General features: G+C 45.7%; 1 protein-coding gene across 2 annotated transcripts; it reads left to right on the forward strand.

The window, feature by feature from the left end:
- Positions 1–5,015: 5,015 nt before the first annotated feature.
- lbx1 (ladybird homeobox 1) lies at positions 5,016–15,627 on the forward strand. Of its 2 annotated transcripts, none has more exons than XM_022242621.2 (2): positions 5,016–6,868; positions 10,613–15,627. In XM_022242621.2, the coding sequence occupies exons 1-2, from the start codon at positions 6,421–6,423 to the stop codon at positions 11,395–11,397; spliced, it is 1,233 nt and encodes a 410-aa protein (XP_022098313.1). In that variant the 5' UTR covers positions 5,016–6,420; the 3' UTR covers positions 11,398–15,627. The 2 variants fall into 2 exon arrangements, with proteins under 2 accessions (XP_022098313.1, XP_022098312.1); XM_022242620.2 differs by having other exon boundaries at positions 5,028–6,868; positions 10,610–15,627.
- Positions 15,628–17,063: the final 1,436 nt, after the last annotated feature.

Below are 17,063 nucleotides of genomic sequence, written 5' to 3' on the forward strand. Positions count from 1 at the left end.
AGGTGAATTGTTTAGAATATGAAACTGCCACAGATGTCAGTTTCGATATATTCTTGACAAGAATATTTCGGGTGTTTTTTAATATTTTACACAGGTTCTGATAGGGACTGTACTCATTCATACAGGAGTGTACCGTACATGTTCGAAATCCACGGGGCGCGTGCGCAGTTGGAATGTCGAGAAACAACCTTACTGCTTGTAAATTATGACTGCGCACATCGTACACGTCAACGTTCGTTTCCATATGCGCGTGCGCGTCAACACTTGCCCCAAGCGTTGCATGTCCGTCAAAATAAACAGATATTCAACGGACACTTCCAAATATTTCATGCCAAGATATGCAATTTCGGGTTTGCTTTGAGGAGAATATTTCCTTTAATGACGTCTCTTCGTCTTTGAATTAGTTTAATTCATTTAGTCTGTTAACAGCAGGGCGAGGTGGGTGCTTTAAACTCAGCCGAACTTGGATTTAATTCCAAACTCTGCAGAACATTCTGCCCAGTAACCATGCTTCTGAAACGGATATTGAACGCATTTCCTCCTTCCATTTGTTTTAAGAGCAACTTTTTGCGGTTTCAGTAGGTTTTCGGTTTGAACTGTCCCGCTTCTACTCCAAGTCTTATTCCGAAGGTCCCCAGTTTGTCCGACAAATCATAACTTTTTTCGCTTGTTCATCACCCGAATGAGTAACCTATGCCTTAATTATCGAAAATGTGCGTTAGATAAGCATACCGCATCAAGGAGTGTCTCGAAATTGAAGATGGCAGCTCCAAGGCCGCCATCTGTCGGTGAACTCTTCCCCCTTAATTGTTTGAAAATCATTATGATCTCAAAATGTCAAGAAATGTCATTTGGTCTTGGATACTGCAAATGCAATACCCCCCCCAAAAATACGATGAACCGGGCCCCATCTTAAAGGAATCCCTGCAGTGTTTTTTTTTTCCCTAGATAAGCATGCTGCGTTTCTTTTAAGTACTTTAAATTTTGACATCCCTTTTGGGGGTTAACTATATTGAGAAAGTCCCAAAGTGTCCCTTTTAAAAATTAGCGCTGTGGATAAGATGTCACCTTTGGAAGACACTGCTCGTTTTGGGATTTAATTTTCCTTCAAATTGTGAACTGGGAATTTGCTCATGGGAAAAGGTTTTTGAGAAATGGTTGTCGATTGGCTGCGTGCCCTGTATTTTAATATCCAGCTGTAACATCACCAAAGAAAGGAAATGTCACTCCTGCAAAATTTCTGATATTTCGGTGACTTTTCTTACGAGGCATTGGCGCATTGTTGTGTTCTATCCTTCCCTAGTGATAGGTTCATTGCACTAGATGGTCGGGACCGATAACGCACACCATCTTGGCGTGGACCAAATCCACATCATGTAGGCCTACAGTGGGTTGGACGTGGTCGCGTCATTCTGAAGTGTGACAGTGTGCTGATTCAAATGCGCATAATAAACTGTCCCCCACATTGCATTGCGGATAAATTTTGATTTCAAAGGTGACACTGGTGACTATTTGAGGATAAACCAGGATCTTCCAGTTGCCAGTGAAGACTGCGTAATTGTTGTCGATGACGAGAAAGAGAAAAAAAAAACTTCCACAACCTTGGCGTTTGACCGGACTACAAAGGGGGTAATGCAAAACCAAGCGGCGTTGGATATGTCGCTGGTAGTAATAGTCGTCTTTTCCGTTTTGCGCAACTGTCGGTTGACAGAGAGGCTCCCTTGGCAAGCTATGATCACTTCTGGCTGATCTTCCGCACTGCCATACGTGTACTGTAACGGCGCCGAGGAGTCTTCATTTCACGAGCAACATGCGCCGTGCAAGGTCTGGTGATTACACGGCGACGGAAGTCGCATTTGTCGAACAGCAAATGGTGACGAGGAGAGAACTACGCACTCTCAAAAACGTCAACCATTAGGCCCTAGTTACTTTCATTTTCTTGCTGTTAGTCCTCGGGGAAAAAAGTCAGTAAGGGCAAAACTGACCAACTGGGAGACAGGGAAATCCCCGGTCTTATACCATACCCCCACCCCGGTTGAGCTTTCTTTTCTGCGGCAACCTCGCGGGTTTCGAGTGAATCCTGGCCGCACACCCATGCGGACGCTCATGTTGGAGCAGGAGGGTACAATTTGACCCATTTTTATTTTCAGGAGAGATAATTTAAGTCGGACTTTTGTCTGCGGGTGAGAGATGACATTTATCCACAGAATACGTCTGATGCCTATAAATTTCGTTTTATGTGGGATGAACTTCTTTTATTTAGGGAAGGGTGAGGTGGGAAGTGCCGATTTTGCCCTCTACTGATTACAAACCGAAACCAAACTGCGTGGGATGTTGGCCCGTAATCGGTCTGCAAAACGCCCGCTGAAACGTGCTTTCATTTCCACGTTGCTGAACAATGTCCGTTTTCCACGCTCATAAGCTTTGCGGATGCACATGTACACCAAGTGTGTGCTCCCACGTCGACGAAGATTGCCAACGTTCTTCTCGTTTATTCATGAAGTCTAAGCGACGAGACGATGCGAATGTCACTGCTCACTGTGCCCTTGCCAATTTATCTCAGGCCGCACGCAGGCAAAGTATTCTGTACTAATCCGTCGGTGCGTAGTGCAACTTGGTGTCGCCCTCAACCTTGATATCACTTTTCATCCAAGTCTCCTCGTTATCCCAACACAATGTGACTTTGTACATCACTGCCGTCACAAACATGTCATTCACTAAGTACTAACAACTGCAGTGAGTTGTTGGAGAAAAATAGTACGTAGAAAAGCAATATCCAAAATTATGGAATGGGGGACCTCGGTTGCAAAGTAACTGTAACATAATAGGATTTTGTTCTAAACTGACGCCACAGTTTTGCTCTTGAAGATTTGAATTTGCATTTTATTTCAACGTGAAACCGGAAAGATGAAAATTGAAAAAAATGAGACCCAAAATACTGTATTCCCATAGGCTGCATTAAAAGAAACTGCTTCGCATGGAATCTTTCAGGCGCACCGGGGGATATCCAGTCACTGACGGTGAGAGGCAATCAAACCCTCATCAGACGTCAGAAACAAGGTTTAAATCTTCCCCCTCGATAAATCAGACCGAATGAATCGCCAGCCCACGACAGACATCCTCCTAAGAGGCCTCTGTATATTTTGAAGAGGGATTCCTTCAAGTCCAGGATCGGTGAAGAACGTACCCCTTTCAGCCGTCATTCACTTTTCGGTGTTGTGATAAAACGTGCCTACCTTGCTGCCAATCGGTAACACCAACCAGCATATTACAAAATGGCTCTTCGATTTTTTTTTTTCAATCCGGAATGAACACCCTATCAGAATTTCTGTCGACAATAAGTGCTTGACCTCTCGCTCTTTCAGGACCTCTGGAAAGCGCCTTCAAACGGGACCCCCGGCCGTGACAATTGCGAAGCCAGTTTACCCGGCGATGGAAGTTGGTTAGTCCCGCAGCGAGCGAGGGGCTTTCCGCTGCGCAACGACCCGCGTAGCGAGTCAGGTCCGCATTCGTCAAACCCCGCGCGGTCGCTATGTCATCGCCGCGCGCGGTGAATTTCCTTGCCTGGCGTGCCTGTTGTGCGAGCCGTTTTTTTCTGTGCGCGCTCTGATGCATGGTGTCGTATACGACGGTGCCTGACTGCCTGGAACTCGGCCATTCGGTTTGGCTCGTTATACGCCGAGGCATTATATTGCAGTCCTGATGGGTAAGGGGAAATCCTTGTTGGGAACCATGTTTTTTCTTCGGGAGCGAGGTGTATTTGTATGTGCCGGCTGCCTCCTCCGTTTGGTTGAGCAGAGACATGTCTTCGTTGTGATCGGCCGGATGCGGCGGGTTCACTCTGAGCCAGAGCGAGAGACACTAGGGGCGAATAAGCCGCAGGGCTGGGCCAGAGTGGAGTGTGTGACTCAGTTCTCTGTTTAATATCGGGCTGGCACTTCCCTTCGGGGGAATCTTCAGGGAATTCGCCCCACCCCAAAGTGGAAAACATTATTATATCGCGGGGATTAATCGACAAGACAGATCGCTCCTAGTGCGGTTTTTATGCGTCGGGAAAGTTAAACCAAAAAAAAAAAGAATTTGAATTAAAGCTTTTCATCTGGCGACCTCGTGTTTCTCTAAAGATGTACTCGAGACAGTATTTTTGTTGCGGGACTTTTTTTTGTAAAGCTGGCTCTGCTGGCGGTTTTGGATTTTTTTTTGAGCTGCGAGCCACGCGCGCTGCTGGATGGAAGACCTGCATAATTTGGTCATGGCGGGGACTAGACCACATTACCCTCAACTCACCACATGTTTCTGACATCTTTTCTTCCCGAACTAACAGCTCACAAGGTACCGAACTTATGTAAATTGCCCTCAAAACGTGCCAAACGACGATTATGAGGCTCGCAGGCGACCTTCTCACAAGGCTCAGTCGTGTTGATTAATATTATAAACGGGCCAGATGTGTATCAGTCCTCCCAGCACCGAAAAAAAAAGCCCAGAGTCTCGTAAGTAACCGATCTAACCCGACAAGGTTGGCTATAATTAGCCTTGTGTCCCGTAGAGATGGCAAACCAGAAGAATGATTAGGTCTGTATTCACACCACCGCCAACACCGCGCTCGGGTAGTGTCCCGTCTCGCGTTTACTGTAGGCCTAAAGCACGACGTTCGAAAGCTGAGAACAACCCCAAAAGAAAACAAAATAGAATTATTTGGCACGTAGTTTTGGGGCTGGGACTTGGTTTATTTTCCCATCTATGCGTCCGGCCAGTCAGTCGTGTCAAGTCGGGATGATAAGTTGCTAAATGCTGCAACGCCAGCCCAAGATTTACGGTTGCGTATGGCGCATCAGTCACCGCGCGGCCGTGAATTAAGACACCGCTTTACATGCTATATACCCCTCTCATGTTTTTTAAGTGATTTACTGCCGACTGAATGAGTTCACATAGGACAGATTTTCACGTCGGACTTTTTTTTTTCTTCCGTCCCTCTCTGTTTTCTGATTCAGGGAAATTAACGGTCCAAGGATGCTGGGTTGGGTTTTTGTGCCTTTTCAGTTGGGACGCCGGGGGAACCCGGTGCCAATTAAAATTGGCCGTGTTTTACGGTCTTTTTTATGGGTGTGACCCGGGTGACTTGAGTTACAGTGCGTGCGTTGGTGAGGATGCGAGAGCACAGGTCGAAAAGGGGGGGGGGGCACTGGTTGCGGTGACGGGGTGTTTGAAGCACTTGACGAAAGAGGCCGAAGGAAATATACCGTGTGACTGATGATTCGATGACGAGCGGCCTTGGATGGAGATTAGAGAGTCGGCGTTATTCCATCAACCCAAGCTGTCAGGGTGCCTGACGTCTCAACTTTGCCATCGCGGTGCCCGATCAGCCTACAGGGCCCTCTACGGGGATCAGTGATTTGCGCGCGGAAGGTCGCGCAAAACAAATTAATTATATCACTTTGTAAGAAAAAAAAACACTTCGGCAAAGGTTGTCACGAGTAACCCGAGACAAGAGGCTCGGTACTTTTTTTCCTCACGCTCTCTCTTTCTGCCCTCTGTGCCTTTCTTGAATGAAATGGGAGAATGTTTAACTTTTGATGGATGGCCCGATTGTGGAAGGGGGAAAACGAAACGATTTGAGGGCGAACAGCTGAACATATCACGGCGCGCGCCAGGGGTGCCGAGTGGTTCTGGAATTGCAGTAAAAAGGCCGATAAGTGGCTGATAATATACCCCAACAAGACATTGATTACCGACACGGTAAAATGTTACATCCACCGAACACGGAGAGACCTTGGGACCTCGCGCGAAGTTAGCTCCAGCCGCTGCCGGCCGGCCACGACTTGCCTGCCGAACTCCGTCTTCCTCCAGGCCCGGGCTCGGCACCGTCGGCTCCGCCCAGTTTGCTAAGATCCGCTCGGGCCTAACCTGCTGTGATTGGTGGAGACAACTGTATAAATAAGCCGTTAATTTGATTAGGAGCCAATGGGGAAACAGATCGGCCAATTAGCATGACTAACGACGAGAGTGACAGGTCGCGGATGTTGCTGTGCCCAGCCTAGCCTGCGCACACTCCTCCAGGGTCGACTGATTGTGTGATTGCCTCGTTAGCTGTAGCCGCGTCTACGTCTGATATACGGTCTGGCTCGCATGATCAGCCTCCCGTGTGCGTGTGATGACGAGGCACGCTTGCCGTCACTTCGTCACTTAAGTGAGCAACGGAGACGTACCACATGGTAATTCTGTGCTATGACTGGTGATGATGCCAGGTTCTGTCGCTGGACGATCGGATGGGCCCCTCTTGTGCATGATTATCTCATAACCGTCTCCCACCTCTACATTTGGATGAAAGTCCGGTATAAAAAGTCACCCCCAGGAACCGATCTTGGATAAATATAGGAGCCGTGATCTTAGCCGGTGAAGCTTTAGAAGACACTGGTCGCGATGGCTCTAGCCCCGGCATTAGGTAGCCATGGCGGAGTGTATATGCCTTACCAGCGGGTCTCCGCCGTTCGCTTGCAGCTCCAGCCTGTTCACCATCGGACCAACCAGAGACCTTACACGTCCTTCTTCATCAAAGATATCCTGGGCTCCAAAATCGGCGGGGTCGAGCCGGAACGGGACGCGACGACGCCCTGCGGCCCCGCGCCCGCCCCGCTTAGTCCGGCCTCCCCTTGGTCCGCTCCGGCGGGTGCCACCACAGGGTCCTCGCAGCCGTCTCCACCGAGTAAAGACGCCCATTTCCCCGTGCGCGACGCGGAGAAGACATTGGCTGCTCCTCCTTGCGGGATTATCAAGAAGGACGCCAACGGCTCACCCCTCTCCGCCTTGGAAGAACTTGCCAACAAGACGTTCACGGGACTCGAAACAAGCATTCTCAGAGCAGCTGAAGGTACGTTATGAGTTTTGTTTTGTTTTGTTTTGTTTTGTTTTGTTTTGTTTTTTGCAGAGCATTGTAAGTAAATGGTAACATCTATACATTCATTATTAACACTGTAAGTTTGACTTACAGGACTAGGGGGCAATGCTTACACGCTGTTAACATTGTGTGATTAGATTTAAAATAGGCTTAGGACTACTTCAAAAGTAAAATTATACCTTGAAACGTGGTTGCCTCCTTCACCTGAGATCTACCTCAAGTTTGCACTGTGAAAAATACTCGTCAAATGCGGTCTTGGTTACAGTTGTCACTAAATTATTCTATGAGGGAATGACGCATTTTATAGTCAAGGAAAGGCTGGATATTTGCAATACATTGGGAGTCGAGCGCGAAACGGTTTGCACTCATTGCGTACTCACTGCTGCCGCCATCTTGAATAGGGAAAAGAGAGAATGGTGACCCCTCCGGCCCGTCCCTGTGGCTCAGTTATTCAGTTATCAGGTCAGGAATCCCGAGTCAGGACAAGGAAACCACATTGAAATCAGTGAGCCAGATTCTGGCAGATTTTGCGGTCACGCAATATTTTTTACAACAGCGCAAGCCCTGTTCAGTGGTACTGCTGCTGCGGATTCTTGTACTGAATGATTGGGATTTGGTAAATTATGAGGTCATTCAGTGGTGTAAAGGTTTCTTTCTGTTCCACAGCGCCCAGCAGGGCTGCTGTGAATCCCAGTGCTAGCAACAGCCCCATTTCATCTGTTCATAGGACATTTTCGAGTGAAAAATGAGTTAACAAGCCCGTCCTGCGCCTAAATTAGTGCATATACCCAGCGCCACTTTACTCCTGTACCGTAGAGTTTACACACACCAGAATACACGGCAAGCGTGCGTGTCATACCGCTGTGCCAGTCTACATGTACATGTACGTGTACATGTACAATGTTGTCGCCAGTCTTTAATGACGAAAACACAGTTCGAAATCGAATTTACCCTGCTTAATGTGATAATGAATTCACGGAAAGCAGACATACCTGTCCCAGCCGGCTGCTCGCCCAGCAAGCACCTACCTCCAAGTCTTCCCATCCCTCCAGTCTCGTACTCTGGCTTCCATGACTATGCAGCCAATACAAAAATAAACACAGAAAACCCAGGAACATTGACTTGAATAAATGGAGAGAATAAAGCATGGGAAACGATTGCACACAGCCACGAAAACCGCCTGAGCGCTGCGTGCTGCGTGAGAGTTTTTTCGGGGGGGGGTGTCCGGGAGTCCGTCGCTTATGATTAAGACAAATCCCCGGAACACGTAAAATATTTCCAAAATCATGAACACACTCTCCGGCAAAGTGTAGGGCGTGCAGGCTTACTTCAAGGCGAAATGTTAAATTCAAACCAGTAAAGCTATTCCGGTGGGTCCCTTTCTGCTGATAGCAGAGAGAATTGCATAGCTATACTGGGGCAAGGAACGGACATGACTTGGCCCTATGAGGGCTGGGGGTATTATAATTGATAGCCGGGCTCCGCTACCGAAAACAACATATACGAGAATAGAAGAGGGTACCATTATTCAAGCTGTCACATCTAGATAGGGTTTTTGTGCTGTCGATTCCGAGATGAGGTGGCAGAAAATGTTCAGTCACCGATGCAAAAAAAGTCTGTCACTCTGCCGCGGTGTCGTTTTTACGGGAAAGAAGTGTTCTGCCGCACCGAGTTCCTGTGAAATTATAAAATCAGCAGAAAATCTCGCGTGTGGGCGGTCTATTTGGGCAACCTAAAGAAAGGGTTTGGCTGAGGGAACAGATGCAAGAGGGATCTGAATGTGTTTAAAATAGGAGAGGGCCGTCTGTCCCGGATTACTGCAGTTGGGACGGATTCAATGTATGTGGAGATTGACCGATGATTTTGAGGTATTAATGTACTATTTACCTACCCCAAAACGATGATATTTCGGTCTTAAAGAGAGTATAATACGATAGCATGAAACAAAGAAGGGAGAGCTTAATGACATGGTTGCTGGGAACAGCGGATATTCAAAGCTAGTTTTGAGTGCAAAATGCCTGAACTAGAAAGTACGGAATCACCGAAGAAAGTGTGTGGCACAGTTGGAAGGGACGTGCTGAACTACTCTGTTGTGAAAACCTGACGTCACGCAGAAGGTGTACGAATACCTGGGGAATCATCAGCTCGACGACAAACATTTCAGTACTCAAATTGTGTGGAATGAATTTGCCGAGGCAAATCTTGAAAAAAATCACGAAGTGGGAACTTGAAGAGAGTGTGCATAGAAAAGTTATTATACGGCATTTGAAAATAATCGATAAAAGCTACCGCCAGAACTCTTGAGAGGCACCGCACGATTTCGTTTGAAGTCGGCGCAAGCTTTTTACAGCAAGAGACGTGAATCCTTCGAGCAGGCAAGAAGAAACAAAAATCGTTGTTTGGCGAAAGCAATGTGTTTTCTCTGAAGGAGAAACAGTACACAGGGGCGTCTTGTAGAAAAATTCGCCTCCCGGTGTTGGCAACTGGGGGTACCATACTGATCAGCATGTTCTAGTGCAGCATCGCGACATTTTACAACGTCCTACCGTAGCTCAGAAATTCCTGTTAAGCGGCTTGGCTTATTGGATGGCGTTTATCGAGATTAACCTATTACAGAGGAGGAAAAGGGAAGGCCTTATAATACGTTGTTCAAAACTATTCGCTACAAATGACGGAGGGGTGCCCCTTCTATTTGGGCTCGGATCTTGATTTATTTTTTTTTTCGTTCTTATATACGATCTGAACTCTGATTATAGAAGCAGTGACGGTTTTCTGATTCAAGTTGTCTCAGAGTTTGCACGGTAAAACAGGTCTGCTAAAAATGTTGACAAGCTTGAATTCCCGGTTAAATTTGCCCAGTATTTGAATCAGTCCCTTTACCCACAGACTGCCCGAGATTTGACGTTTGAACTGTGTCTTGGGTACAATTTCATCCGGTGGGAATAAGTAGTAACAATTTGTATTAATTTTTCACCCTAGACCTGTCTCCTCCGGCTCAATCCGAGCCCCTTTCGGACACCCCTCCCCCTTCCACGTACCACCCATTTTGGGGAGGGGGTTCTTAGCGGCAGAGCCAAACAGTCATGGTACAGGAACGAGATGATTTTTAAAAATTGGCGAACGCGTTGGAGTTGAAATCGACACGGATACGTGCCAGTGTCAACAGTTTTTTAAGGCATTAAATTCAAGTACATAGGATAATGTTAGTCTTAAATGAAAGTGTATATTTCTCTATTCCCAAAGGTAAATTTTAGAAGTAAGATTTATGGTTCGGTTGTATCAACCAGATATGGCGCGATAAAGTATAAGTCGCTGTCAAGGTTTATGTGACCGAGTATCCTGTGCCCGGCTGAAGTAAAGTAATTCGGCCGCTGTATCCCTCTTCCATTCTATCAGTTTCCATACTTCAAAGTGATCCAAATGAATCATATTTAGTCTTCAGAAATTAAGATGTTGTAGTTGTGGGCAATAAATCGTGTGTTCATGTTTACTTGAGTGTCATTCCTGGTATCATTTTCCAGTTAATTGCCTGTAATTCTTCAGCCAGGTTTTTGAGCGGAAGGTCACATAACGGACGGGATTAATTATGGATTATGTGTCATGATTGATGAGCGTACATTACGCCAAGTAAGAGCAAATTCTTAAGATAATACTCTCGCAGATATTGTTCCTGTCAATCATTAAATCTTGTCCGTTTTTCATTTTCTTCCACAGCAGCCACTGTTAACGGCAAGCGAGATCCTCTTCACCTCTTCAACCGGCAACCGCCCCGGAAGAAGCGCAAGTCGCGCACGGCCTTCAACAACCAGCAGATCTTCGAGCTGGAGCGGCGGTTCCTCTATCAGAAGTACCTGACGCCGGCCGACCGGGACGAGATCGCCTCGGTGCTGGGGCTGACCAACGCCCAGGTCATCACCTGGTTTCAGAACCGGCGGGCCAAACTCAAGCGGGACATGGAGGAGCTGACCATGGACGTGACGGTCACGTCCAAGAAGTGCGCCGAACTGAACCTGACCGCCGAGGAGTCGACCGGGCCGACGTCAGCGTCCGCCGCTCCCACGGTGCCGCCGGCCCGGCTGAAGGAGGAAGAAGGAGGAGACGAGGACGATGATGACGAGGACCGGTTGAGCACTGCCTCGGAGCAACAGCAGTGCCGGGAGCAGTACAGTCTCAGGCTGGCCTCGGCGGATGACAACTCCCAGCGCCGTCACCACGATCACCGCCATCACCCCCATCAGCACCACCTTCAATTGAACCTGAACACGGATGAGCAGGCCACGCCCAGCAGCAGTGGCTCGGAGCCCAGCGATTGCAGTGAGGGCAACGCACCAGGGAATGCCGAGGCGGGTTCCACAGGCGACAGCATTAGTGGACACGGGATGGACGCCGCCTCCTGCATGGTATCCAACGCCGTAGCCGAGACGGACGGAGAGGAGGAAGAAAGCATGGACTGTAGCACCTCCCCTTCTAGTAGTTTCCACTCTGAAAGCGAGGAGAAGTGACTTCCTTCACCTACCAGACACGTGGTTCAACATTTCAACATTCTGCAGCCATCTTGGATTGATATCGGAAAGACGATGCCCTTGGCAAGTTCACAGACAATCCTTAGCGGTTGCACCCTTGCCGTTTAGTTTCAAATTTCTTGACTTCTTGTAACGGCAGATGTCTGGACTAGGAAACAAGAAAAAAATGTCTATCACTTCTCCAGAATTTTATCTTTGTACAAAGAGTTGTAAAATGTCAGTGCCTTAGGAGTTCCCGCGAGGAAAGCTGTATATGATTGGGTCAAACCTGCTGAAGGTCTTCATACTTCACGAGGGCTTATGAAATAGCTACTGGTCAAAGTTACACGATTAATGTAAATACATGTAATTAAATTAAAGCGAAAGCACGATGGCTAAAAATCAGCTTGTAGATACAATGTAAATGCAAACTGCACAGCAACTAAAATATCGCGAATCCTGCGACCGCTTATCATCGGTCAACTCGGGCTGAGTATCTATTAACCTCGTCAGAAATCTGACGAGTATTCATGTTGTTTAATAAGAACAGCCAAAAAGAGTGACATGTCGCTCACTGTTAGACCAGATCAATGGGGGCTAATTAATGACATAAGGGGAAACGTCATAAAGTGCCTTAAAATTGATCAATAATTGATGAACATTACAGTTTGAAATCCCTGACCCTTTTGATTTCATATCTTTAGTTCCTTTTATGTTTTGATGCTAAGCGTCAACAGACTTGGGTCTAAAATCGATATAAGAAAACACCATCCCTCGTATTAGGGATGACGAAAGAACATTAAAATTGAATTTGAAAAATGGTTTTGTAAAATGTTCCAATGAAGACTTCTCTGATAAATACTCACGCGTGAGGAGGAAATCGTTTTATATTGTGGCATTCAAACGAAATGATCAGATAAGCTTCCGTTTGGGTCTCTGGGGTCTGTTGCAAAAAAAAAAAAAACAGTCTGGATTCTACTTGTGGATATTTTTCCTTATGGGCAGGTGTGGCCGTATGAGGGAAGTATTCTACATTTCATTATTTCCTTCGAAGTTCCGGAAATTGAATTACTGTTTTGATCAAAATAGGTTTTTTTTATCCAAATACTCTGAGTTAGCATATAAAGAACCGTTGCCCGTGAATTCTGATGGAATTACCCTGCCATTGCTTTCGATTTTTGAAGGTAGCATTTTGTAACAAAAAGAGCGAAGGAATAGGGTTTGCACAAAGTGTTTGCAAATTCACTTGTTTCTTTCTTGCTCGCTTTGACAAAATAAGGCTCAGGCTAGTATTAAGTACAATTCCTTTTCTAGTATAGTAAGATTCAACCACCTGAATCGGGCACATTTGGGGGACTCTTAAACCCCCCCCCCAAAAAAAACCGATCCTGGAACATGTCTTGAGACAGTGGCTGCGAAACAAATGGCTTAATGCACTGTGTTTCCGACAAAATCTGCACAGTGTATCCCCGCAATAGATTTTGCCCGTGGGGGGAAAACGAAAAAAAAGGGGATCCCCATTGGCTTAACGAACAACAGGTATATATAGAAAGTGACATATCGGAAATGGGAAAAACCTGCAAGACATTACGGAGATTGATCACTGGTGCACTAGCTAGAAGTATGTGACCGTGTATCTGTCTGTTTTGTGGGGGAGACGGGGGGCTATGTCACTGGAGGGGGTTTGAAGAGGAGTTGTGTATACTGTTAGGGCCCCTCAAGTTAACGGTGTACGCAGATGCGTAGTTTTGCGGAGTCTGTCAAAATTCGACAGTCAGGGCCTGCTATCACTATTTGTAACCACCCCCCTCCAGCCGGAAGAAAATTGCACTGGGGAGAACCGAAATACTTCTCGAAGAAAGAAAAGGGAAGCAGCGACACAGAAGCAGAGTGGGTCCCTTTTGGGGGGGTGTATATGTACTTCATCTCAGTTGACATTCTGCTTAGTGTACAAGAAGGCCTTGTGTTGTATTTTTTTTTTCTGTTGAAAGACTGATGTCTTTTGTCTGTACTCAAAGCAAATGACTCTAACATGGGTTTTTTGGCTCGGTCACCGGGGACTTGTGATGGCTTACGACCGGCAAGTGTGGCTGTCGTAATTTCTTGTACCGGCTGACGGTGGAAAAATGTTTAATTCCCACCACATGTACACGAAGTGGAGGTAATTTTGTCAATAGAGGTCACATTTTTCATTTTGCTCCATGAAAAAAGAAACAAAAAGAATAATTTCTTTTGCATCTCACTGAATGCTTGGGAATCAAAGACAATAAAAAAAATTGATTTTTACCATATCATGAGGTTGCTGTTCAATGACATTTTCATGCAGAGGGGAAAAGATGAATTAATAAATAAAACTCAAATATGATGGATGCGAAAAGTAGTCTGGTGCTTGCTGAAAGGTTTCTGGTGACTGCTTTGCCCATTTACCCTCCACCTCCGCTGTGTTCCAAACTTACCCGATGAACAGTAATAGTGGTTATAATCAACGTGTTCCATCCTTTTCGGCCCGTTCCTCAAACTTCTATGGCTATTGTTTTTGTTAGAATCATAGTATGTCTGTTTCGTGTACATACTCTCCTTTTAATTTTAGCGATTTTCATAAGAAATTGTGGGGGAGTAGCCGGTCAGCCAAAGGTGAACTCGCATCAACACTCCACATTAAGGGGACTTGGAAATCTAACACAAGCAGAGAAATCATCAATCAGTTGTCCCAGCTTTTTTTTGACGGTCACATTTTCATCTTGGTATGTCACTTTGCGCCGTGTCGCCGAAACCGATCGTTTTATTTATGCACCACGCTGAGTGTTACATAGCTGCGTTTTGTGACATGACGCACACACGGCCCACAGTTCAAGTGGACGTTTTTGCCAATCAAGAGTGCCACTGACGGGTGCGTCGCTCGTAACATGGGGGAGACCACTGTGCCGCCGAGCTTCGTGTAAAAGCCAGAAACAACGTCCATTGGCTGCTTTGTATAATAACGTGCCGAATGACACACTTTAGACGCTACACTCTTGCAAGACATGAACTATAGCGACGCCCTGATGCACGTTTATCAGCGACACATTTCCACTCTTGCTAATATTTTCACAAGTCATACCGAATGAGCAGAATCTCGCAAAAAATAGTTGGGAAGTAACACTGCATAACCAACCTGACCATGTTATCAAAGCTGCGTCCCTGAATGCGTTATTAAAAGTTCACTTCTTTTTACTTCGTAAGTGTATTTGTCGCTGTTGCTGATTTTATTGTGCAATTTTTATTTGCTGTTTCATCTTACGTCTCCCTTTTAAGTTTAACTTCTCTCATTTAACGTCTCTTCTGAGCATGTGACAGTCCAGTGACACTTTATTTAGTCCTTAATTTTATTATCAAGGGGTTTTATGATGTCGATTGTATCAATGCACCGATATTCTGATCCTCATTTTATTCTCACTATAATAATTTGTTCCATTTTCATCTGATTTTCAGTTTAATTATTTAATTATATCCGGGTAGTGGTTCAAGGTAGACTGTACGATCTTTTCCAAAACCTTTGACATTGTCAGAAATTTATTAATAACAAAAATAATGACTTCTTATCCAAGGGCAGGCGCTTTCTGTTTTCGAGTGAATAGAGATTAGAGGACAGTATTTTAGCGTTTCTTTATTTCGGTTTTTGTGAGGATTGTTCCTTTTTGTGAGACACAGGAATGGTTGTCTGAGTTCAAATCAAACACTTAAGCAAATGACCGAAATGGTACGCATGCGTGGAGAACTTCGCCCATTGCTGAATTCCTAACCCAGGCTACTCACAAGCCCATCAAATTTTTCTTTGGATTAGAATTTAATCAACAGAGAGCCAAGTTTTAGCCTGTATCTCTAAACGCCTCGTTGTTTATGTTTTATATTTATTAAATAGTTTATGTAATTTATTTCAACAGCCCTAACTGTGGTTAAACATAAGCAAGCAATAAAAGGCATGTGCGATGTCTTCATCGCACTAACAGCGACTGCAAGGTTATTTCAATAGCGCCTCCAACGATTGATTTTGACGATGAGACAATCTCGGGTTGGTAAAGTAGTGTTTTGCCAACTTTGGCCCTACATCCAGACACGCAGATCATCTGGTTCAATATCTCTATATTTTATGTCTCTGTGTTGAAAATTATCTGGCTTCCAATTCAGATTTGGCAATATGTTTTCAGCCTTTTTCTGAGTACAAAATAAATCCTGTTTGTTTCAAAGGGATTTGGTGTAATGTGCATATGCCTTTTAGATTTTCAGTAGCAAATTCATTGTTTTTTATTTTTCTGTAATTTTCTCATGCACGCCTTAGTATACTACAAATTTGGAGCTGTTTCCTGACGACAAAATGCGTTGACACCGATTTATGAAAGTCATGGATTATTTTGGAAGTATTGCTGGGGTTCAGACGAGATGGCGCCTACTATAAGGAGGCAGTAACCGCCCCTTTCCCGGCGTCTCTTCTGTGGCCAAGCTGCACGGGCCAACTTTGAGGGGTGCACTGGGTGCCCTATAATTTTTTGAAAAGGGAGCGCCCAATGGATCATCTCGTGACAAACACATAACTCTGTAGCGTTGATGCCACAAATTATGAGTAGAGTGGGGGAAATACCTTGACCAGGGTCCGTTTCCTACCCCGTCTGTGGTCTACCTTTCAGTTAATAGGTCAAGACGCCCCCAAAAGGCGGATCCTCTGAGTCCTCCCTCCCACCACCGGCTGAGCCGCCTTCCAATTAACAGGTTCCAATTTGAGTAGGTCCCGAATTTCATGCTTCCAGCCCTAAGGATTCGTCTAAAACCCCAGGACATATATGTTGCTGGGCGTTTTATCATTGGCCCATTGCACAACGTTTCTCAAAAGGGCTTACAAACAGCAGGCCCATCAGAATCGGTGAAACGGAAACAGCAAAACTCTGGGGGCCAAACGCCCCGCTATCGCCGGCCCTTTCGCATTACACTGTTCTTGTCAAGGGGGGAAGCAGAACGCCTCTAGGGTGCAGACTGGGAAGTCTGATCATGTAGACCCTCTCTCAACCGCGCCTTGTACCTTCCTCGGGGGCCCTTGTCGGGCCCTGTACCACCTGTAACTTCTTAAAATCGATCAGTGTGGCGCTCCATGGCTGGTGCCCCCTTTAGTCGTATACCGTGTGGTTGAAGGGTCTGTCACGTTCAATCTCCGTACTTGCCGTAAGACAATATTTTTCATTTGATTGATAAACAAACACAATATATATGGCAGCATCGCACTCGACAATTTGAGGCCAAGTTAGGGGCCAAAACTACTCTCAGCTCAAATAGTCTTATAGAAAGGATCGTATCCAAAGCATTAGGCGCACGACTTCGCTGGCAGTTTATTTATAGTACTCTGTATTGCATGATTCGTTTCATAAGGGAAGTAAAAGTAAGGGACCATCGACTTACACAGGATCGAAAATTCACAGTAATGAAAACTTTTGACTTCCGGAGGGCCCCATTTAGTATAAATTAATATGATCTTAAGCATTTCTTCTAACTCTATGTCTCATTTAACCCTTGATTTTCAGTGTGCCATTATGCAGGGGCGTTTCGGTGTCTTCGGAGTTTTGTACTCATGCAAAATCCGTATTCACGATCATAATTTTTGAGGTAATTTTTTGCAGTCATAAATTTTTTCCGTTGGT

This window comes from Acanthaster planci, linkage group LG13 (assembly GCF_054643075.1).
Source record: "Acanthaster planci isolate LZ-2023a linkage group LG13, COTS_SCS, whole genome shotgun sequence".
NCBI lineage: Eukaryota > Metazoa > Echinodermata > Asteroidea > Valvatida > Acanthasteridae > Acanthaster > Acanthaster planci.